The sequence below is a fragment of the Mustelus asterias genome, chromosome 23 (assembly GCF_964213995.1).
Source record: "Mustelus asterias chromosome 23, sMusAst1.hap1.1, whole genome shotgun sequence".
Lineage (NCBI taxonomy): Eukaryota > Metazoa > Chordata > Chondrichthyes > Carcharhiniformes > Triakidae > Mustelus > Mustelus asterias.
This window is the reverse complement of record NC_135823.1, coordinates 50,541,159-50,565,586: the sequence shown is the minus strand read 5'-3', so window position 1 is coordinate 50,565,586 and position 24,428 is coordinate 50,541,159. Positions and strand designations below refer to the sequence as shown.

The following is a 24,428-nucleotide window of genomic DNA, read 5'->3' as shown; positions in this document are numbered from 1 at the left end:
ATGAAAATGACAAACAGCAAGGGTCCCAGAACAGATCCCTGGGGCACTCCACTGGTCACTGACCTCCATGCAGAGAAAGACCCCTCCACAGCCACTCTCTGCCTTCTGCAGGCAAGCCAGTTCTGGATCCACAAGGCAACAGCCCCTTGGATCCCATGCCCTCTCACTTTCTCAAGAAGTCTTGCATGGGGGACCTTATCGAAGTCTTGCATGGGGGACCTTATCTCAAACAATGACGAGACAGAGTACAGGAATGAGATAGAGAATCTGGTGAACTGGTGCGGCAACAATAATCTCTCCCTCAATGTCAACAAAACAAAGGAGCTTGTCATCGACTTCAGGAAGCGTAAAGGAGAAAATGCCCCTGTCTACATCAACGGGGACAAAGTAGAAAGAGACGAGAGCTTCAAGTTTTTAGGTGTCCAGATCACCAACAACCTGTCCTGATCCCCCCATGCCCCATGTCCCTCCATGAAAGCGATCTTTCACAGTGCTCAGCAAACTTATATACCAGTGATAAGGAAGGACTGTAGAAAAATAGATAATCAGCCATGGATATCTAAGGAAATAAAGGAGGGTATCAAATTGAAAGAAAATGCATACAAAGTGGCAAAGATTAGAGGGGAGCCTAGAGGATTGGGAAATCTTTAAAGGTCAACAGAAAGCCACGAAAAAAGCTATAAAGAAAAGTAAGATGGATTATGAGAGTAAACTAGCTCAGAAATAAAAACAGCAAAAGTTTCTACAAATATATAAAACGAAAAAGAGTGGCTAAAGTAAACATTGGTCCTTTAGAGGATGAGAAGGGGGATGTAATAACTGGAAATGACTGAGGCATTGAACAGGTATTTTGTGTCGGTCTTCACAGTGGAAGACACAAATAACATGCCAAAAATTGATGACAGGAAGGCTATGGCAGGTGAGGACCTAGAAATTATCATTATCACGAAAGAGGTCGTGTTGGGCAAGTTAATGGGGCTAAAGCTAGACAAGTCTCCTGGTCCTGATGGAATGCATCCCAGGGTACTAAAAGAGATGGTGGGAGAAATAGCAAATACACTAGTGGTAATTTACCAAAATTCGCTGGACTCTGGGGTGGTTCCCGCAGATTGGAAAACAGCAAATATGACGCCACTGTTTAAAAAAGGAGGTAGACAAAAGGCGGATAACTATAGGCCGGTTAGCTTAACTTCTGTAGTAGGGAAAATACTTGAATCTATCATCAAGGAAGAAATAGCAGGACATCTGGATATAAATTGTCCCATTGGTAAGACACAGCATGGATTCATGAAGGGAAGGTTATGTTTGACTAATTTGGTGGAATTCTTTGAGAACATTACATGTGCAGTGGACAATGGGGAACCTGTGGATGTGGTGTATTTGGATTTCCAGAAGACATTTGACAAGTTGCCGCACCAAAAACTGCTACATAAGATAAAGGTGCACCGTGTTACGGGTAATGTATTAGCATGGATAGACGATTGGTTAACTAACAGAAACAGGATGCTGAAAGTCTGCAAAGGGATATAGATAGTCTAAGTGAGTGGGTGAGGGTTTGGCAAATGGAGTACAATGTTGGTAAATGTGAGGTCATCCATTTTGGTAGGAATAACAGCAAAATGGACGATTATTTAAATTGTAAAATATTGCAGCATGCTGCAGAGGGACCTGGGTGTCCTTATGCAAGAATCACAAGGAGTTGGTTTGCAGGTGCAGCAGGTAATTAAGAAGGCAAATGGAATTTTGTCCTTCATTATTAGAGGAATGGAGTTTAAAAACAGCGAGGTTATGTTGCAGCTGTATAAGGTGCTGGTGAGGCCACACCTGAGTACTGTGTTTTGGTCTCCTTACTTGAGAAAGGATATACTGGCACTGGAGGGGGTGCAGAGGAGATTCACTAGGTTGATTCCAGAGTTGAGAGGGTTGGCTTATAAAGAGAGACTGAGTAGACTGGGGCTATACTCATTGGAATTCAGAAGAATGAGGGGAGATCTTATAGAAACATATAAGATTTCATAATCTTAATAGATAAGATAGAAGCAGGGAAGTTGTTTCCACTGGCAGGTGAAACTATAACTAGGGGGCATGGCCTCAAAATAAGGGGAAGCAGATTTAGGACTGAATTGAGGAGGAACTTCTTCACACCAAGGGTTGTGAATCTGTGGAATTCCCTGCCCAGTGAAGCAGTTGAGGCTCCTTATTGAATGTTTTTAAGACAAGGATACATATATTTTTGAACAGTAAAGGAATTAAGGGTTATGGTGAACGGGCGGGCAAGTGGAGCTGAGTCCACGAAAAGATCAGCCATGATCTTACTGAATGGCGGAGCAGGCTCGAGGGGCTAGATGGCCTACTCCGGCTCCTAGTTCTTATGTTCTTATGCCGACACTATAGTTAAGAAAGCCCATCAATGCCTCTACTTTCTCAGAAGACTAAGGAAATTTGGCGTGACAGCTACAACTCTCACCAACTTTTACAGATGCACCATAGAAAGCATTCCTTCTGGTTGTATCACAGCTTGGTATGGCTCCTGCTCTGCCCAAGACAGCAAGGAACTACAAAAGGTAGTGGAATGTAGCCCAATCCATCACGCAAACCAGCCTCCCATCCATTGACTCTGTCTACACTTCCTGCTGCCTCAGCAAAGCAGCCAGCATAATTAAGGACCCCACCATGCACCCCAGACATTCTCTCTTCCACCTTCTTCCGTCGGGAAAAAGATACAAAAGTCTGCGGTCACGTACCAACCGACTCAAGAACAACTTCTTCACTGCTGCTGTCAGACTTTTGAATGGACTTACCTTGCATTAGGTTGATCCTTCTCTACTGTCTAGCTATGACTGTAACACTACATTCTGCACTCTCTCCTTTCCTTCTCTATGAATGAAATGTTTCGTCTGTAAAGCGCGCAAGAAACAATACTTTTCACTGTATACTAATACACGTGACAATAATAAATCAAATCAAATCAATTTCCAGTCTCACGAGAGCGAGGCCATAAAATCACGCTCTGTGAGTCTGTAAGATTCCAGATGTCCTCACTAGAAATAGGAATTATTTATGTGGGCCCAAGAATAAAAGGGATGTTTTAAAGGTAAAGGTAATTAGTTATCTCTGACATCCCAAATGTTTTGCTATAGGGATAAGTGATACAGGATGGGACTCTTGGAGTTTGGGGTTAAGGCTCTGCTTTCTCACAGAAATGATGTGGAGATGCCGGCGTTGGACTGGGGTGAACACAGTAAGAAGTCTCACAACACCAGGTTAAAGTCCAACAGGTTTATTTGGTAGCAAATACCATAAGCTTTCGGAGCGCAGCTCCTTCGTCAGATGGAGTGGAAATGTGCTCTCAAACAGGGCACAGAGACACAAACAGACACTGTTTGAGAGCACATTTCCACTCCATCTGACGAAGGAGCAGCGCTCCGAAAGCTTATGGTATTTGCTACCAAATAAACCTGTTGGACTTTAACCTGGTGTTGTGAGACTTCTCACTGTTCTCACAGAAAGGCAGCTGGTGCCTGGAGGCTGCTGAGGTTAAAAGAGAGAAAACTGCCAGGAGTAGAGACAATAAAGCAACTGGAACCGATAGCAGAGGGTTCCTCAGAAGCCGAGGGTGCTTTCTGATTTGACGTTACTGTGCAGAAATTGCAAGCGAGACCCATGTTTGAGGTGGGGTGTTCACAATCATGAGGTACTGAAGGAGAATTGGAGGGTCGCTTAGCCGCATGCTAGTGGAAGGACCGCAAGAAATCTCAAACCTCAGAAAATAGCAGGAACACTGAGGAGAGTCAAACTGAATCTCTGAGAACTGTAGGCAAATCTTGGTTTAGTCCCAAAAAAAGTGAAGGAACCTTCAAGATTCTGTAAAGAATATGGAAACTCTTGGATGGAAATAAAAGTAGAACAAGCTATGTTCTGTTGAGATGTTTGGGTGTAAAAGTATAAGTGTTTACAAAATAATGTTAAATTAGTAGTTCCGAAGAAGTTAGCTGTTTCCAAAGTAGTCATAATGAACTCAAAATGTTAACTCTGTTTTTCTCTCCACAGATGCTGTCAGACTTGCTGAGTTTTTCCAGCACTTTCTGATTTTTTTGTTAGTAGGAATTGCTTTGTTTAACTCTTGTACAGAAGAAGGTTTTTATTTCAACCGTGAAATCTTGTGGCCTAATTCTTTCAGTCAATAACTGGGAGTTCAAATTTCCTTTTAAAGTGAAGTTTCTTTATTAGTCACAAGTAAGGCTTACATTAACACTGCAATGAAGTTACTGTGAAATTCCCCTAGTCGCCACACTCTAGCGCCTGTTCGGGTCAATGCACCTAACCAGCATGTCTTTCAGGATGTGGGAGGAAACTGGAGCACCCGGAGGAAACCCACGCAGACACAGGGAGAACATGTAAACGCCACACAGACAGTGACCCAAGCCAGGAATCGACCCCGGGTCCCTGGCACTGTGAGGCAGCAGTGCTAACCACTGTGCTACCGTGTCGCCCACTTTTAAAAGTTACCAGTCCGTTCTGGGATTGTAACCAAATGTATGTGGGTTTATGAATTGGGACTAATTACCTGAAACTTCCAAAAACTTTAAAAATCCACGGTTTAAAAACTTGGTATAATTAAGTTTCAAAAGCAGTCACACATCAGAAAGTTGTAAAGTGTTGTAAATATTCATTTTCAGGGAGAAAAATGTCATCAAGGGTTTTACGGTTTACTCTCCACATGAAAGAGAAAGCAAGAATTTTTCACTTGTGCAGATGTAGCTATGGCCTCTAATACTCACCAGTTACTTTGGTTGGTGCTGGCCATTGATCAGAAGTCTCGGTGATGATGTCGCTGCAGGCTAGTCCAAAATCCCCAATCCGAACATGATAGTCAGAGCCATGGAGAAAAATGTTCCTTGGCTTTAAGAGAACACATTGTGAGTGTAGCTTAAATGGTGAAAAATTACAACATGCTACTGTGCAGAGGGACCTGGGGGTCCTTGTGCATGAATCACAAAAACTCAGTTTGCAGGTGCAGCAGATGATCAAGAAGGCAAATGGAATGTTAGCCTTTATCGCGAAGGGGGTGGAGCATAAAAGCAGGGAGGTCTTGCTGCAATTGTACAAGGTACTGGTGAGGCCGCAACTGGAGTACTGTGTGCAATTTTGGTCCCCTTATTTGCGGAAGGATGTATTGGCCTTGGAGGGAGTACAGAGAAGGTTCACCAGGTTGATACCGGAGATGAGGGGGTTAGCTTATGAGGAGAGATTGAGTAGATTGGGCTGTACTCGTTGGAGTTTAGAAGGCTGAGGGGAGATCTCATAGAGACATATAAGATAATGAAGGGGCTAGACAGGGTAGAGGCAGAGAGATTCTTTCCACTTAGAAAGGAAACAAGAACTAGAGAACACAGCCTCAAAATAAGGGGGAGGCAGTTTAGGACAGAGTTGAGGAGGAGCTTCTTCTCTCAGAGGGTAGTGAATCTCTGGAATTCTCTGCCCATTGAAGCAGTGGAGGCTACCTCGTTAAATATGTTTAAGTCACAGGTAGATAGATTTCTGATCAATAAGGGAATTAAGGGTTATGGGGAGCAGGCGGGTAAGTGGAACTAAACCACTATCAGATCAGCCATGATCTTATTGAATGGCGGGGCAGGCTCGATGGGCTAGATGGCCTACTCCTGCTCCTATTTCTTATGTTCTTATGTTAGTTTACTTATAGCAAGTCTTAATCACGAATTAAGTAGCTCTCATGGCACGTATTGCAGAATCTTACAGCACCAATGGGAACCATTCGACCCATCTTGTCTGTGCCGATTCTTTTAAAGAGCTATTGGAATCTGCTCCCCTGTGCTGTAAGAGTCTATTATATAATTACTGTAACAAAATACATCAGCTGGTGATCAAAATATACTATAGCTCTTTCGTAATGCTTTCTCAGCTGAAAAAATAATTTGTCATATGGAGTTGATTGCTGTGAGGGCAGGAGGTGTAGGATGAACATATTTGGTATTTAAATTGGTGTTTGCCATGACTACCTCAGCCAGCACTGTGTGACCTGACACGATCAGTTCAATGGTATGAGGAGGAATTTCTTAGATCGTAATACCACAAGACATAGAAATCATAGAAACCCTACAGTGCAGAAGGAGGCCATTCGGCCCATCGAGTCTGCACCGACCACAATCCCACCCAGGCCCTACCCCCACATATTTACCCACTAATCCCTCTAACCTATGCATCTCAGGACTCTAAGGGGCAATTTTTTTTAACCTGGCCAATCAACCTAACCCGCACATCTTTGGACTGTGGGAGGAAACCGGAGCACCCGGAGGAAACCCACACAGACACGAGGAGAATGTGCAAACTCCACACAGACAGTGACCCGAGCCGGGAATCGAACCCGGGACCCTGGAGCTGTGAAGCAACAGTGCTAACCACTGTGCTACCGTGCCGCACAGCACGGGAGCAGAATTAGGCCACTCAGCCCATCGAGTCTGCTCCACCATTCAATCATGGCTGATTTTTTTTCTCATACCCATTCTCCTGCCTTTTCCCCATAACCCCTGACTCCTTATTAATCAAGAACCTATCTATCTCTGTCTTAAAGACACTCAATGACTTGGCTTCCACAGCCTTCTGTGGCAAAGAGTTCCACTGATTCACCACTCTCTGGCTGAAGAAATTCCTCCTCATCTCTGTTTTAAAGGATCATCCCTTTAGCCTGAGGTTGTGCCTCTGGTTCTAGTTTTTCCCACCAGTGGAAACATCCTCTCCACGTCCACTCTATCCAGGCCTCAAAGTATCCTGTAAGTTTCAATCAGATCCCCCCTCATCCTTCTAAACTGTAACAAGTACAGACCCAGAGTCCTCAGCCGTTCCTCACACGCCAAGCTCTTCCTTCCAGGGACCATTCTTGTGAACCTCCTCTGGACCCTTTCCAAGACCAACACATCCTTCCTTAGATATGGGGTCTAAAACTGCTCACAATACTCCAAATAGGGTCTGACCAGGGTCTTCAGTCAGAGGGTGGTGAATCGATGGAATTCATTGCCACAGAAGGCTACGGAGGCCAGGTCATTGAGTGTATTTAAGACAGAGATGGGTAGCTTCTTGATTGATTAGAGGATCAAATGTTAGGGGAAAAAGCGTGAGAATGGGGTTGATAAACATATCAGCCATGATTGAATGGTGGAACAGACTTGATGGGCCGAATGGGCTAATTCAGCTCCTATATCTTATGGTCTTACAGCGTCAAGTACCTCTGTTTGTCAATTCCGAAAACCAACTCAGGATTGTGACATCGCAATCCAAATTCCAGACAGAACACAAAGATGATGATGTCACAATTCGTTGCCATCGCAACGTTAAACAAATCAAAATTGCGCAGTTCCAACCGCTGCCACTTAACAGGAAACCTTTCCCACATGTCAAAGCAAGAAGAGAGTCTGCAAGACTCTCGATCTGACCACATCTAAGTGACAACCATCAACTTTTCCACAGATCAGTTCCATGAAGAATGCATGACCAGGCAATGTTTTGATCCCGAAGTCACTTTGTATAAAGTCCCAGCTTCAGAACCTTCCAAAAATGTGCGAATGCCAGGCTGAGTTTAATAATCTTCATGCCAAGCTTCACGATGCTATTATGAAAGGAGACCAAGAGAATATCAAAAGCTTGCTGAAGGTCCATCCAATCAACGATCCCATTACTATCTGGAAAAACTGTTCCTTATTCCCCATTCTTCCAGCTCAGGTAAATCCAGCAATTCATTCAGACAATCCTTCTACTTTGTCTTAAGTGTATCAGAGGTTTTATATGAAATGTATAACGATTGACCATAAAATGATCTAACTAAATAGTTTAGCTTTCCTCATTTTTGAGCTTGCATCCCAGCTATCCATCCAATTCTCCTCCCACACCTGGTGAAGCACGAAGGCAGACTTTTGTTCTGTTTCCACAGCTAGTAATTCCCAGAACAGGTAGCTAGTCTGTCACCAGGGGCTTATAGTTTGAGGGGTGCCGCTCCACAGCATCCCAGCTATACTGGGGGATAACTCTCCATGGAGTGTTGTAAGAATCATGAGATTCTCCCTAATTCTCCTTCCAAATAAAAACCTTGTCAGTAAAAACAAGTGTCCAGCTCCTATCAATAGAGGCAGAACAAGTCTAGAATCATAGACTGACGTAGACAGAAGGGAGACATTGGCCCATTGAGTTTGTGCTGACTCTTTCAAAGAGCAATCGAGTTAGAGTAGTTCCATTCCTCTGCTCTTTCCCCCAAATCCCTGAGTGTATTTTCTCCTGTCAGTCTTTATCCAATTCCCTTTTGAAAGTTACTACTGAATACTTCCACCATCTCATCAGACAGTGCATTCCAAATCCTTACCAGTCATTGCATAAAAATATTTTTCCTCATGTTGCCTCTGGTTCTTTTGCCAATCACCTTAAATCTGTGCCCTCTAATCATCAACCTTTCTAGCATTTCAGAACAGTTTCTCTTTCTTTGTTCGATCTAAACTCATAACTTTAAACACCTCTATCAAACCTATTCCTTTCTGATCAATTTGTCAAAATAAAACAGGATTATCCTCTGATTTTAAATAGATCCGTGTTTTCCAGGTCTCTTGAGTGTAAATTTGATCTTCCCACTTTCCTCGAGTGAAAACCAGCATGAACCAACCACACAGGAGCACTGTGGACAGTCCTGGGGACCACGATTTAGGAAGGATATGCTGGCCTTGGAGGGAGTGCAGTGTAGATTTCCCAGAATTATACCTAAATTTCAAGGGTTAAATTATAAAGAGAGATTAAACAAAATAGGGTTGGATTCTCTGAAATTTAAGAGGTTAAGGGATGAATTGATTAATATTTCCAAGAGATTATGGGGAACAGGTAGGATAGACAGATACTACTTCTGGTGGTTGGTGTGGACTAAGGAGCATAATCTAAAAATTAAAGGCAGAAGTTTCAGAAATTAAATTAGAAAACACTTCTGCTTACAATTGGTGATATAAGTCTGTAACTATTCTGTAAACAGTAACTGATGTTATATCAATTGTTAATTTAAAACAAAGATAGATTTTTGTTATCCAAAGGTACTAAGGGATATGGCACAAAAGCCTTATGGAGTTAGGTCACAGACCAGCCATGATCTCAAGGAATGACAGAACAGGCTCGAGGGGCTGAATAGCCTCCTCCTGTTTCTAAAAATTCACCAAATTTATAATTCATCCCTTTCGAAAGAGTGAGCCAAGGTTTGGAGCATAAAAATAGTTAAAGATAAGATGCTGGTGGGCAACCTGAAACCTCAATCCTCTTATGCTATTCTCCCTGTGACAGAAGTCGGAGACTATGATAGATGATCAACCAGAAAGAAGAAAGACGCTGGGGCTTTCTGATGCAAACTCTCACATCTGTAATATACTTGATTGATTTATTCCTTAAACATTGTTTCTCAAATACTGTTGGTATCTTGGTGACAACGCCCAAGATGTAGAGTTTTTCCCCTCAGGATATATGTCACCTAATTTACATCAAACATATTCTACTTGTCTCTGACTCTTCAGTTGGTAAAAAAAAATCCAGGATTCCCATCAATTGGCTAACCTGAGGAGAGATAAGGTTATCCCTTTATTACCTTTCAAATGCTTAGGCTGTCTGATAAGGAAATCTAATGATTAGTCTCAAAATGAAACAGTACCTTTACGTGGGAAATACTCTCAGGCTAACTTAAAGTTTATTTATTAGTGTCACAAGTAGGCTTATGTTAACACTGCAATGAAGTTACTGTGAAAATCCCCTATTCGCCCCTGTTCGGGTACACTGAGGGAGAATTTAGCATGGCCAATGCACCTAACCAGCACGTCTTGGAGAGAACACACGGACTCCATACAGACAGTGGCCCAAGCCGGGAATCGAACCCAGGTCCTTAGCGCTGTGAAGCAGCAGTGCTAACCATTCTTGGGAGTAAGAAAATTATGAGGTGTTACATGGGCGGCATAATAGCACAGTGGTTAGCGCTACTGCTTCACAGCACCAGGGACCTGGGTTCGATTCCCGACTTGGGTCACTGTCTGTGTGGAGTTTGCACGTTCTCCCCATATCTGTGTGGGTTTCCTCCGGGTGCTCCGGTTTCCTCCCACATTCTGAAAGATGTGCTGGTTAGGTGCATTGACCCGAATAGGTGTCGGAGTGTGGCGACTAGGGGAATTTCATAGTAACTTCATTGCAGTGTTAATGTAAGCCTTACTTGTGACTAATAAATAAATAAACTTTTTAGAGGCAGAGGAAAGAGGATTAAATTGTCAACCAGAGTTCCTACTCCAAGTTGCCACCCCTGCTGTAATTTCAGGTATACAGACAACTAATGAGGGTACAATCAGACCCCCACCCCCCAACCAACCACCCCTCCACCTGCCCCATCCCACCCCCTCCCCCTGCCTCCACCACCATCACAGTTGTACACTAGCTGCATCTGCTACTGTCTGCGTTTCATTACAGGATTGACAAAACACACAGATTCCAGCACAAGTAAAAGACAACAAGGAAAAAGAGGTTGCAATAACACATGAGCGGTGATATTGAGGCGTAACATTCTCCTTGTAGCTAAGCTGTTAAATTTTAGCAAATTCAATTATTTAACACAACCTCCAAGAAGCAAATACTTTTCAAAAAGGTGTTATCAGTCTAATACTTGTAATGCATTTCTATCATCCTAAGGGATTAGCCATCCTTCCAATCCACTTGGCTGCGACATACAGAAAGGCAAAGAGTTTACAATGCTTACTTCAACTAAAGGCTGATATAGAGACAAGGTAAGTGATGCAGGTTAAGTGTTCCAATCTGTTCTGGTCGCTCTTGAGCTGTTTGTGTGAGGCCTCTCTAGATGGGATGGGACAATGGGTGGAATGAATGTTTTATATTTAATCAGAGTGATGATAGTAGTGAAAAAAAAGAACTTGCATTTACAACCCCAGCGTAACCCAAAGCGCTTTACTTTACAGCTAAGTAATCCTTTTGTTTGAAATAACAGTGCAATCCCTGCTACACTGTGGGAAACACAACAGCCAATTTGAGTACAGACAGTTCCCGTAAAGAGCAATAACCAGATTGTCTATATTTTCTCTTTAGTTGAAGGATAAATATTGATCCCAGGACACGGGGGAGAACTCTCCTACTCATCAAATTAGTACCTTCAGGGATCTCTGGTATTATAGGATAAAATACAAAGCATTGCTCCAGAATGGGAGGTTACAGATTTGTAGTCACAATCTTTCTGCTCATTCAAAAATCAATCAGGTATTCAAGTGGGAGAGCTGAGCAGAGATGTGGATCTTCCGTGAAGGACACAAAATAGAAATCCAACTCAAATACTGCCATTCACTCAATGCTGAGCAATGGATTACACATAGAATCATAGAATCCCTACAGTGCAGAAAGAGGCCATTCGGCCCAGAGAGTCTGCACCGATAACAATCCCAGCCAGGCTTTATCCCCGTGACCCCATATATTTACCCCACTAATCCCTCTAACCTACGCATCCTGGGACACTAAGGGGTAATTTAGCATGGCCAATCCATCTAACCCACACATCTTTGGACATATAGACATTAAAAGAATTCTTTTAGGTTTCCTGTCGAGCCTATATATAAAAGAGACACGGCACCTCTGACAATGCAGCACTCCCTACTGCAGTAGAGCATCACCTAAGGTGTTGTTCTCAAGTCTCTGGATTGGAACTTGAACCCATGACTACCCATAGAAATGCAGAAAATACACAGCCAAGAAAGAACCATCCAGTCTAATCCCACTTTCCAGCATTTTGTTTATAGGTTACTGCACTTCAAGTACATATCCAAGTATTTTATAAACATGATGAGGGAGGGATTCTGCCTCTACGACTCAGTCCCCATCCCCCGCTGTCACTCCCAATTCAAAATGCAAGAGTGCTTCACACTGAGCCACGACTGATACCAATTTATTGTTACAAGTTATTGGCGAGAAACTGACATTTTCACAGAATCACAGAACTGTTACAGTGCAGGAGAAGGTCGTTTGGCCCATCATATCTGCACCAATTCTCCAAACAAGCATCCCCATGCCCTAGCACATTTTTTCTATTCAAGTAATCATCTAGTGATCGCTTGAATGCCTCACTTGAATCTGCCTCCACTACACTCCCAGGCAGTGCATTTCAGACCTGAGCCACTCGTTGTGTAAAAAAGCTTTTTTTTCCTCACATCACATTTGCTTCTTCTACAAATCATCTTAAATCGGTGTCATCTCGTTCTTGATCCTTCTACGAGCGGGAACTGTTTCTCCCTATCTACTCTCTCCAGCCCTTCATGATTTTTGAACGTCACTATCAAATCTCCTCTCGGCCATCTTCTCTCCAAGGAGAACAATCCCAACCTCTCCATTCTACCATCATAGCAGAGGTTTCTCATTATGGAGGTGAACCAGAATACGTCGCCGGTGAGGCGCGGTAAAAATTGGAAGTCACGAATCTCGCCGGATATTGAGCCCTGCTGCCGATCCCACCCAATATGGGATGGTGAACATGGGCTCAAGATTCCACCCAATATTCCAGCTGAGACTTGTGTCTTGTATAGTTTCAGCATAACCTCCTTGCTCTTGTACTCTATGCCCCTATTAATAAAGCCCAGAATACCAAATGCTTCATTAACTGCCCTCTCCACCTGTCCTGCCGCCTTTAGTGACTTCTGCACATATACACCCAGGTCCCTCTGCTCCTGCACCCCATTAAGAATTTTACTCTTTGTTTTATATTGTCTCCATGTTCTTCCTTTCAAAATGTATCACCTCACACATCTCCGTATTGAACTTCATCTGCCACTTACCTGCCCGTTCCACCAACTTGTCTATCTATATCCTTTCAAGATCTACATTATCCTCTTCACAGTTTATAATACTTGCATGTTTTGTGTCGTCCACAAACTTTGAAATTGTCCCCTACACACCAAGATCTATGCATCAGGGAAAACAAGGGTCCCAAAATGGACTCCTAGGGAACATCAGTACAAACCTTCCTCCAGCCTGAGAAATATCCATTAACCATTACTCTCTGCTTCTTGTTATTCAGCCAGTTTTGTATCCAGGGTGCTACTGTTCCTTTTATTCCATGAGCTATAACTTTTCTCACAAGTCTGTTATGTGGCACTGTGTGGAATACCTTCTGAAAGTCCAAGTACACCACATCAACAGCATTACCCTCATCAACCCTTTCTGTTATCTCCTCAACACCTCCAGCAAGTCGGTTAAACATGATTTGTCCATTAGAAATCCATGCTGGGCTTTAGAAATCCAACTCCTGGGCTTCTTAAAAAACCACACAACAGCTATACTTGAGGTACAAATCACATTGCAGGCACAAAATGCATGGGATTTATTGAGATATGTGATATCAAATCATTTGCCAATTCTAAGATAAAAGTACTCCAGAGCAGCACTCCAGTACATCATCTTTCATAAGAGACATTAAACTGAAACCCTGTCTGCCCTCTCAGGCGGATCCTAAAGCCACTATTTTCCAGAGCAGAGGATTTGTCCCTGGTCTCCTGGGACAAATATTTATTTACTAGCTGGCTGCCTCATTTCCTACATTCCAACTGACTAAGATTCAGAAGTGCTTAATTGGCCGTAAAGTGCACAGGGATATCGTGAGGTTGTGAAAGGCACGATATAGACGTAAATCCCCACTCTCAAAAATTCTCGTGTTTTCTCTTCTCTTTCTTTGCCTTAGGGACGCCTTGGGCCGAACAGCACTGCATCTGATCATTGTCCACTGGCCCAACATCATCCAAGACTGGATCGTACCAAAGACCAAGTTTGAGAAGGCCATGGCAGGCATGCAGAGTCGGGCTGAATGCTGCTTGCGGCTGCTATGCCAGCATGGGGTGCAGGTCAATGTAGCCACCCAGAGCAGGAGCCAGGACACAGCGATGCACCTGGCTGTGCGCCATGGGGCCTGGCCAGCAGTGGCCATTCTGTCACGGCATGGCGCCAACCTAGAAACAGTTAATCAGCATGGTATGACCCCGCTGCACATGGCCAGTGGACTACTGGACCGTCGAATGGTGGAGGAGCTGCTGGGCCGGGGGGCGAGGTTGGACAGCAAGGTGGCAGGCACTGGCAGCACACCTCTCCAGCTGGCTGTCTGTGCCGCCTCGGGCAAGGGCGCACAGCAGCTGGGGGCCGGCCTGGACTGTGTGCGGGTGCTTCTGACAGCGGGCGCCAATGTGGATGCCCAGGACCTGCATGGGAGGGCAGCAGTTCACGAGGCCTGTTTCGGGGGCCGGGAGGAGCTCATTGACCTGTTGTTGGAGCACGACGCTGACCTGGGCTTGCGTACTGGGCAGGGCGAGTCGCCCCTCTCCCTCTTCCTGGAACGCAAGCCCAATCTCCGGTGCAGCCGCCTGCTGGCCAAACTGCTCAGCCTCTCCTGTCCTCTACGGCTCACCAGCAAGGAAGGGGGCCAGCTGCCTGGCGGGCTGCTAGACCCAGAATTCCGCCAGCACCGCGAGTTTCTGCTTGCCCTGAGCCAGGAACCACCAGCCCTTCAGGATCTCTGCCGGGTGGTAGTCAGGAAGGTCTATGGTCACCGACAGAGGCAACGTCTCAAAGAGATCCTGCCCACTTCTGTGTGGCAGTTTGTGTACGGTTACCGGGACTATGCAAAGAGACTGGCAGAGATTGCGGTCAAGCCAACAGAATGGCCAGACCGTGAGGGTCAAGGTGATCTTGACAACAGCCTGCTCCACATGCACCTGAGTGGGCACTGAATTTACCAACAGGCATTTATTTACTTTTTGAAGCACCGATGGGATTAACATAACCTGGTGGTGATGGATAACTCTATCAATGGATCAGTCAGAAAATAAAACAGTTTTGAAAAGATTCCTCCATTTATAAAATGTTTACAGCACCAAAACAAATTAATCAGCCCATCTGGTCTGTGCCAGTGTTTATGCCTCACATGAGCCTCCTTCCAATTCTCTCCATCTCACCCTATCCTTCTATTCCTTTCTCTTCCATGCATTTTTCCAGCTTACCCTTCAAGGCATCCATGCTATTCGCCTCAGCGACTCTTTGCAGTAGTGAGTTCCACATTCTCTGCACTCTCTGGGTCAAAACCTCTCTCTTGAATGGATTTATTTATTTGTGACCATTTTATATTTATGGCCTCTAGTTCTGATATCTCCCACAATTGGGAACACCTTCTCCACGTCTCCCCTGTCAAACCCTTTCATAATCTTAAAGACCTCTATGAGGTCACCTTCTGGAGAACAGAGCCCCCAGCCTGTTATGACCTCTCAGTCATGTTATCATTCTTGTAAATTCAAAATTCTCCAGCCTCTCTCTATTCTTTCTCTAATATGGAGAACAGAATTGTTGACGATACTGTGGTCTAACCAAAATTCTGTACAAAGAGCACAACTTCCCTGCTTTTCAATTTTCTACCCCTTGCTATTTTTTTAAAACGATCTTATTAACCTGCATTACTATTTTTAGTGATTTACCTCTGTGTCCTCAGATATCCTGTTCCATTTAGACACTTATTTTCCAAGGAGGTTTTGCCAAAATGTATCACCTCATACTCACCTCCATTGAAGACTATCTGCTGATTACACGCCCATTCTGCATGTTTGTTAATGTCTTCCTGTATTTTGTTTAATCCTCTGTATCAACCTCACCCCCCAATTTGGAGTCATGTGCAAATTTTGAAATTTCACTTTTGATCCCAGAGTTCAAGTTCTTTAAGTAACTAGTGAACAACAGTGTTCTTTCCCAGCATGAATCCTTATGAACCACTACTTCCCACCTATTATTAGTCTAACTACCTTTTTCCCCCCCTACTCTGTGTTTCTTATTCTGTAACCAACTTGCTATTCATTCTGCTATTTGTGTCATCACATGCTCTGACTTTGGTCACAAGTCAGCAGTACCTTATCAAAGGTAGATACTGGTAGTCTATGAACCATTTGATAGATCAGTTTCCTTACTGAAATGTTATGGTTTTGCTCTCGTGAAACAAACTCGGATCCAACAGAGAATGGTACTCTTGTGTCTTTTGTTCCCGCCTTGCATTTGACTAGATTGTGAACAAAATCTAAATACCTTCCCAAAGCTGCCACTGCTTAAATGAAACACTGGGCTCTTCTTAAACAAAATAAAATATTGTTGTTATCTAACCGTGGTTCTTAATTTCATCATGAAAACAGCGGGAAGGGGCCGTGGATTACTCTAGAAAGAGTAACTGAGGAACAAAAGGTCCCTGGTCAGATTGAGATTGCTCAGTGCATACAGTATTTATGAGAAATGAGGTTACCTCCATCATCTGATTAGACTACGAGAGCTGCAATCTTCTCCTCAGAGCAAAGGGGGACAAGGGGAGGTTTGACTGGATTTAAATTATGAGGAGGGTTGATAGAATAAATAAGAAGAAGTTTGTCCTGCCTGCAGGGTCAGTAACCAGAGGTCACAGTTTTAGGATGGCAAAGGAACCAGGGGGAGATGACGAGTTCTTTTGTTACTCAGCGAACCGCTGTGATCGAGAATGCACTGCCTGAAAGGGTAGTGGAAGCAGATTCAGCAACAACTTTCAAAAGCAAATTGGATAAATACTTGAAAAGGAAATATCTGCTCAGCTACGGGGAGCAGGGGGAGTGGAACTAATCAGTAGAGTAGCTCTTTCCGAGAGTAGGCGTGGGCATGATGAGCTAAATGGTGGCAGAGTGGTTAGCGCTGCTGCCTCACAGTGCCAGGGACCCGGGTTCGATTCCTGGTTTGAGTCACTGTCTGTGCGGACAGTTTGCACGTTCTCCCAGTGTCTGCGTAGGTTTCCTCCGGGTGCTCAGGTTTCCTCCCACATCCAAAGATGTGCGGGTTAGGTGGATTGGCCATGCTAAATTGCCCCTTAGTATCAAGGGGACTCGCTAGGGTAAATGCATCGGGTTATGGGGATAGGGCCTGAGTGAGGTTGTGGTCAGTGCAGACTCGATGGGCCAAATGGCCTCCTTCTGCACTGTAGGGCTATCGGGCTCTATGACTCTAAATGGCTTCTTTCTATGCACAGTTAAAGGCTTGTATGAACATAGTGATATGTACTCACCTTCAAGTCTCTGTGCATAACACCCTTGGAGTGGATGAAACGCACCCCCTCAAGCAACTGACGGAATATGTGAACGGCGCAGTCAGGTTCCACCAAACTAAACGCACCTGAATAATATCAAAAAAGGTGCAAATTGAAATTTACAACTTTTTTGTTTTAACCGAAGAACTATGTTGTACGAAATGAGAGGGATAAAACAAAGCAATTGAAATATTTAATAAAATAGAAAAGGATGATAAAGAATTCAACCGCTCACAAGTAAGGGATGGGCCCTCTCCTGGTCTGCTATTCCTGTCCAAAATCCAATCTTGAAGGGACCTCTCACACAGCTGCATTTGTATATGCAGCATGAGGTAGGAATGGATCTAAGAGATAAGATAGTCAGACTTCCATTTCTCTAATGCCTTTCATAACCTCTGGACATCTCAAAGCATTCTACAGACAATTAAATAATTTTTGATGTGCGATCACATGTGGAAATGTTGTTAATATGGCAGCCAATTTGCACACAGCAAGCTCCTACCAACAGCAATGTGATAAGATAATCTGCTTTAGTCATGTTGAATAAATATTGGCGAGGAGACTGGGAGGACTTTTCCTGCCCTTCTTTGAAATAGTGTCCTAGGAAAATTTATATCCATCTGAGAGTGAAGGTAGGACTTTGGTTTTAATATCTCATCTGAGAGATGGCACTTCCAACACTGCCACACTCCCTCAGTATTTCACTGGGAGTGTGGGAGAGTTGGCCTAAGGTTTCTGTGCTCAAGACACACAGTAGACATAACAGGTTCAATTTAAAACACATCTTCTGCTGAATGTAAGACATATTCCTGGATAAGGGGAGTGAAATTCAAAGCAATGGGACCCTTCAACTCTATTTAATTTTAACTCACTTTTTGCTGATCGTATGTTTGAGAATTATAAACGGACAGTGTAGAGGGAGCTTTACTCTGTATCTAACCCCGTGCTGCATCTGTCCTGGGAGTGTTTGATGGGAACTGTGCAGAGGGAGTTTTACTCTGTATCTAACCCTGTGCTGTACCTGTCCTGGGAGTGTTTGATGGGAACAGTGTAGAGGGAACTTTATTCTGTATTCAACCCCGTGCTGCACCTGTCTTGGGAGTGTTTGATGGGGACAGTGTAGAGGGAGCTTTACTCCGTATCTAACCCCATGCTACATCTGTCCTGGGAGTGTTTGATGGGAACAGTGCAGAGGGAGCTTTACACTGTATCTAACCCTACGCAGCATCTGTCCTGGGAGTGTTTGATGGGGACAGTGCAGAGGGAGTTTTACTCTGTATCTAACCCTGTGCTGTACCTGTCCTGGGAGTGTTTGATGGGGACAGTGTAGAGGGAGCATTACTCCGTATCTAACCCCGTGCTGCATCTGTCCTGGGAGTGTTTGATGGGGACAGTGCAGAGGGAGTTTTACTCTGTATCTAACCCTGTGCTGTACCTGTCCTGGGAGTGTTTGATGGGGACAGTGTAGAGGGAGCATTACTCCGTATCTAACCCTGTGCTGTACCTGTCCTGGGAGTGTTTGATGGGGACAGTGTAGAGGGAGCATTACTCCGTATCTAACCCCGTGCTGCATCTGTCCTGGGAGTGTTTGATGGGGACAGTGCAGAGGGAGTTTTACTCTGTATCTAACCCTGTGCTGTACCTGTCCTGGGAGTGTTTGATGGGGGACAGTGTAGAGGGAGCTTTACTCTGTATCTAACCCTGTGCTGTACCTGTCCTGGGAGTGTTTGATGGGGACAGTGCAGAGGGAGCATTACTCCGTATCTAACCCCGTGCTGCATCTGTCCTGGGAGTGTTTGATGGGGACAGTGCAGAGGGAGTTTTACTCTGTATCTAACCCTGTGCTGTACCTGTCCTGGGAGTGTTTGATGGGGACAGTGTAGAGGGAGCTTTACCACGTATCTGACTCCATGCCGTACCTGTCCTGGGAGTGTTTTTGGTGCTCTCTCCCCATCCTAGTGTATAGGGAAAGCTTTCTTATCTCCAGCACTAACATCCCTTATGTTGAATTTCAAAAAATAAACTTGCTGGAAATCATTCCCAAGGTATTCTGTTTCCTCACCTTGGACTCAGGGTATACACCTGTGAATGATGAGCCATCATCTGAACTTGAGCTACTGTTAGAGTAAACAGATGAGCCTGAAATCTCCTCCGTGGCGCTGGTTACTCGTTCCTTATCCCTCTCAAAGTCTTCTGTCTCCGTCTCCGTTGCTTCAACCAGTGAGTCCAATTTGTTTCTTACCAAACGGGGCGTCAGTGACTCATATCTTAGATGTTTCAAAGAATAGAATGAAGAGTGGACCTGGAGACTTTTTGTTCCCGGGAGTAAGGCTGGTGATTGGCATCTGCCATTATTTAGCTGGCTTGCTCCATGATTACCATCATCAAAGAAATGTTGATTGTCATTTTCCTTTAATATGTTCGTGCACATCTCTTCCTCAACCAGGTTGCTGCCTGACAAAGTCTCTGCTAATCTTGAAACAGAAGTAGTGTCAGCAAAAACAATACTTGAACCATTGGTTTGCGTGTTCTGGACAGAAGAATCTCTGTAAAGATACAATTTTGATCACTTTCAAACTCATGGAATAATAGAGTCCTACAGTGCAGAAGGAGGCCATTCGGCCCAACGACCACAATCCCACCCAGGCCCTATCCCCCATAACCCCATGCACTTACCCTAGCTAGTCCCCCTAACACTAGGGTCAATTTAGCATGACCAATCCACCTAACCCGCACATCTTTGGACTGTGGGAGGAAACCGGAGAACCCAGAGGAAATCCATGCAGACACGGGGAGAATGAGCAAACTCCGCACAGACAGTGACCCAAACTGGGAATCGAACCCAGGTCCCTGGCGCTGTGAGGCAGCAGTGCTAACTACTGTGCCACCGTGCTGCCCCAAATTCAAATTTCACCACCTGTCATGGCGGGATTCGAACCCAGGTCTCCAGGACATCAGCTGAGTTTCTAGATTAATAATCTAGCAATTATACCACTAGACCATTTTTGGATGAGACAGTAGTCGAGCCCCTATTATGGTCCTATGGCCCCTCTCAAGAGGCCATCGGACCATAAGACATAGGAGCAGAAATAGGTCATTTGGCCCATCAAGACTATTTTGCCATTCAATGGCATCATGACTCATCTGATATGTTAATTCTCAACTCCACTTTCTCACCTTATCCCCATAACCCTTGATTCCCTTACTGATTAAAAACCAGTCTATCTGGGCCTGCAACATACTTAATGATCCAACCTCTACAGCCCTCTGTGGTAAAGAATTGCACAGATTCACCACCTCCTGACAGAAGAAATTCCTCCTCATCTCTGTTTTAAATGGGCAACTCCTTACTCTGAGATTATGCCCTCTGGTCCTAGACTTTCCCACAAGGCGAAACAACCTCTCAGCATTTAACCTGTCAAGACCCGTGAGGATCCTATATGTCTCAATAAGGTCACCTCTCATTCTCCTAAACTCCAATGAGTGCAGGCCCAGCCTACTCAACCTCTCCTCATAAGAAAATCCCTCCATACCCAGGATCAAACTAGTTAACCTTCTCTGGATGGCCTCCAATGCCGGTATATATCTTTCCTTAGATAAGGGAACTAAAACTATTCGGGTTTGGTCTAACTAGTGCCTTGCATAGTTTTAGCAAGACTTCCCTATTTTCATACTCCATTCCCTTTGAGGTAAAGACCAACATTCCACTTGCCTTTCCAATTACCTGCTGAAATTGCTTGATAGCTTTTTGTGATTTATGCATGAGGACCCCCAAATCCCTCTGTGCTGTATTTCTGTAGTCTTTCTCCACTTAAATAATATTCATCCTACCAAGTGCATAACTTCACTATTGTCAGGTTTTTGCCCTCTCACCTAACCTCTCTATATCTTCCTGCAGACTCTTTCAGCGGAATTTTCCAGCCGTGCTTGCCCTAAAACTGGAAAATCCCGCCTGAGGTCAACGGATCTTTGCATGATCTGCCCCTCGCCCCACTACGGTCCCCGTCGCGAGCGGGACAGGAAAATTCCACCCTTTGTGTCACCTTCAACACTTGCCTTCCCATCTATTTTTTTTGTCACCCGCAAACCTGGCAATATTAGTACATTCACTTCCTTCGTCCAAGTCATAAAAGGTCCTAAAGGGCCACAAAATGTCCTCTGGCAGTATTCAAAGAAGAGTAGGGGAGTTCTCCCTGGTGTCCTGGCAAGTATTTATCCCTCATCCAACATCACAAAAATAATGGGGGCGATTCTCCCAGCTCGCTGCGTGAAGACTCAAGCGGAGGCCAATAGGCAGGCTCGCCGCTGGGTGCCCACGGCCTTCGCCAGTCTCCAGCCGCCGGATTTCCAGCACTGTCAGCTCCACACCAGAAATCAGCGTGGAGTTGTATAATTTATTTAAAATAGCATTTTGCATGTAATCAGCGGACCCGGGACTGAGGCCTCTGGACCCGCTAGAGTCTCCCCCCCACCACCAGGGGTGTTTCACTCCAGTGGGGTTTACAATAGCTCCCCAGTAGCGGGGAGCTGGTAGCCTGACCCCGCTGGAGTGAAGGGGGGGCCATCCAGGACCACCCCCCCTCCCTCCCCTCAAGGTCGGGGCAAGAGGGTTGCACCCTGGGCATTGCCTGCCTGGCCCCCTGGCACTGCCCAAGGGGCAAAATGGCAATACCCAAGGGGACAACTTGGCACTGCCCAACGAGCATCGGGCAGTGTCAAGGGAAGCAGGGCCTACTGGGGACAGGCCATTGGGAGGCGATCGGTGGGGGTGGGGGGGATCCCGCTGCCACTCTGCACTCAGCGGCGACTCAGTGGAGAGAGGCCAGCGATCGGGCTGGACATCGGGATGGAGTGGGGGTGGGGGTCAGCCTGCTTGGGTGGGTGTTGGGAGGGGGGGGGGTGGGGGGGGGGTGGGGGGGGGGAACTGCCGGTGACGAGGAGTCGAGGCTGGCCCAGACATGTTCAGGGGGGGCCAGTGATTGGGCTATGGTCGGGGGGGGGGGGGGGGGGTGGAAATCAGTGGGGCAACGACCCAGGGTTGCTGTGGTAGCCAGTGATCAATCGGGAGGCCGGCAGTGCGGGCTACTACGTATGTGCCGATTTTGGTGCTTTTAGATCAGCACATGCACAGTGGCCCGCTCAAATCTATGCTGCCGGCCTCTCCAGCGGGAATAGGCCCCGCTCACTGATTTTTAGTGAGACAGAGTTTGGGAGATTCATTTTGAAAATCCCAGTTTTTACGTAAATTCAACACTTAGAATTTTTTTGGGAGAATCCCAATATTCTGATTATCACATTAGTGTTTGTGCGAGTTTGCTGTGTACAAATTGACTGTTGTGTTTCCCACATTACAGCAGTGACTTCAAAAATAATCCATTGGTTGTAAAGTGTTTTGCAACATTGAGGTTGTGAAAGAGACGATATGAATGCAAGCTCTTTCTCATAATGACACAGATTAACTTGGAGGTTTTGTTCTGCGAATGCCAGCAGCCCTCGGGTGATCTTTTTATGTGGTATGGACTTGAGCACATATCATCTAAGCTGACACCTCAGTACGGAAACGAGGGAGTACTGCACTGTTGGAGATGCCATCTTTCATTTGAGACATTAAATCATTACGAAATAATTTAAAACTATGGACGAGCAAAATCCCACGGCATAAACGTGGAAAAGCAGCAGGGTGTTTTCCTAACATTCCTGGTTAATATTTTTCCTTCAACCAACCCCACCTCACGCAGGGAACCTGATGATTCATTGCTGTGTTCAGATCAGATGCTTTGCCTGCAGCAGAAACCCATTGGATGTAAAAGGCTTTGGGACATCCTGCGGATATAACAAGGTACGACCTAAATGCAAGATCTTTATTTCCCAAACACAAGTCCAAATGGTGCTGACCATAGATATTCAACCGAAAAAAAAGAAAGACTTGCGTTTCTACAGTGTCTTTTATGACCACCAGATGTCCAAAGCACTTTACAATTATTTAAGCATTTAGTGTAGTCACTGTTGCAATGTAGAATGTAGACCATCTGTGCACAACAGACTCCCACAAACAGTAATGTGATGATCATCTGTGACGATGATCATTTATGTGTGGATCCACAAGAGATGAGTGAGATTCTAAATGAATATTTCTCATCGGTATTTACTGTTGAGAAAGGCATGGATGTTAGGGAACTTGGGGAAATAAATAGTGATGGCTTGAGGAATGTACATATAACAGAGGAGGAGGTGCTGGAAGTCTTAAAGCACATCAAGATAGGTAAATCCCCAGGACCTGATGAAGTGTATCGCAGGACATTGTGGGGGGCTAGGGAGGAAATTGAGGGTCTCCTAGCAGAGATATTTGAATCATCAACAGCCGCAGGTGAGGTGTCTGAAGATTGGAAGGTGACAAATATTGTGCCTTTGTTTAAGAAGGGCTGCAGGGAAAAGCCTGGAAACTATAGGCCGGTGAGCCTAATATCTGTAGTGGGTAAGTTGTTAGAAGGTATTCTGAGAGACAGGATCTAGAGGCATTGAGAGATGCAAGGACTGATTAGGGACAGTCAGCATGGCTTTGTGAGTGGAAAATCATGTCTCACAAATTTGATTTAGAGTTTTTTGAGTGAAGGTAGATGAGGGCAGAAGGTAGATAAGGGTAGATGAGGGCAGTGCAGTTGATGTTGTCTGCATGGACTTTAGCAAGGCCTTTGACAAGGTACCGCATGGTAGGTTGTTGCATAAAGGTTAAATCTCATGGGATCCAGGGTGAGGTATCTAAATGCATACAAAATTGGTTTGATGACAGAAGGCAGAGGGTGGTTGTAGAGGGTTGTTTTTCAAACTGGAGGCCTGTGACCAGCGGTGTGCCTCAGGGACCGGTGCTGGGTCCACTGTTATTTGTCATTTATATTAATGATTTGGATGAGAATTTAGGAGGCATGGTTAGTAAGTTTTCAGATGACACCAGGATTGGTGGCACAGTGGATAGTGAAGAAGGTTATCTAGAATTGCAACGGGATCTTGATCAATTGGGCCAGTGGGCTGATGAATGGCAGATGGAGTTTAATTTAGATAAATGCGAGGTGATGCATTTTGGTAGACCAAACCAGGACAGGACTTACTCAGGTAATGGTAGGGCACTGGGGAGAGTTATAGAACAAAGAGAACTAGGGGTACAGGTTCATAGCTCCTTGAAAGTGGAGTCACAGGTAGACAAAGTGGTGAAGAAGGCATTCGGTATGCTTGGTTTCATTGGTCAGAACATTGAATACAGGAGTTGGGATGTCTTGTTGAAGCTGTACAAGAC

The 24,428-nt window shown here is 44.9% G+C and overlaps 2 protein-coding genes across 2 annotated transcripts in view; one reads left to right on the top strand and one right to left on the bottom strand.

The window, feature by feature from the left end:
- Positions 1-24,428, bottom strand: part of eif2ak1 (eukaryotic translation initiation factor 2-alpha kinase 1) — a 50,262-nt gene that overhangs the window by 7,285 nt on the left and 18,549 nt on the right. The window contains exons 9-12 of the mRNA XM_078240606.1: positions 19,200-19,683; positions 17,373-17,481; positions 17,117-17,223; positions 4,782-4,902 (exon numbers count right to left, since the gene is read on the bottom strand). Coding sequence (XP_078096732.1) covers positions 4,782-4,902; positions 17,117-17,223; positions 17,373-17,481; positions 19,200-19,683 — 821 coding nt within the window. The remainder of the gene's footprint in view (positions 1-4,781; positions 4,903-17,116; positions 17,224-17,372; positions 17,482-19,199; positions 19,684-24,428) is intronic.
- LOC144510897 (ankyrin repeat domain-containing protein 61-like) lies at positions 7,573-15,001 on the top strand. Its single transcript, XM_078240955.1, has 3 exons — positions 7,573-7,737; positions 10,705-10,799; positions 13,748-15,001. Exons 1-3 carry the CDS (start codon positions 7,573-7,575, stop codon positions 14,784-14,786), a joined length of 1,299 nt encoding a protein of 432 aa, XP_078097081.1. The 3' UTR covers positions 14,787-15,001.

Bases quoted from the DNA above. Each gene is read 5' to 3' on its own strand.
- LOC144510897 (XM_078240955.1), top strand. From the start codon at position 7,573: ATGTGCGAATGCCAGGCTGAGTTTAATAATCTTCATGCCAAGCTTCAC. The intron at 7,738-10,704 runs GTAAATCCAGCA...TATCATCCTAAG, and splicing joins TCCCCATTCTTCCAGCTCAG to GGATTAGCCATCCTTCCAAT. The intron at 10,800-13,747 runs GTAAGTGATGCA...TCTTTGCCTTAG, and splicing joins AAGGCTGATATAGAGACAAG to GGACGCCTTGGGCCGAACAG.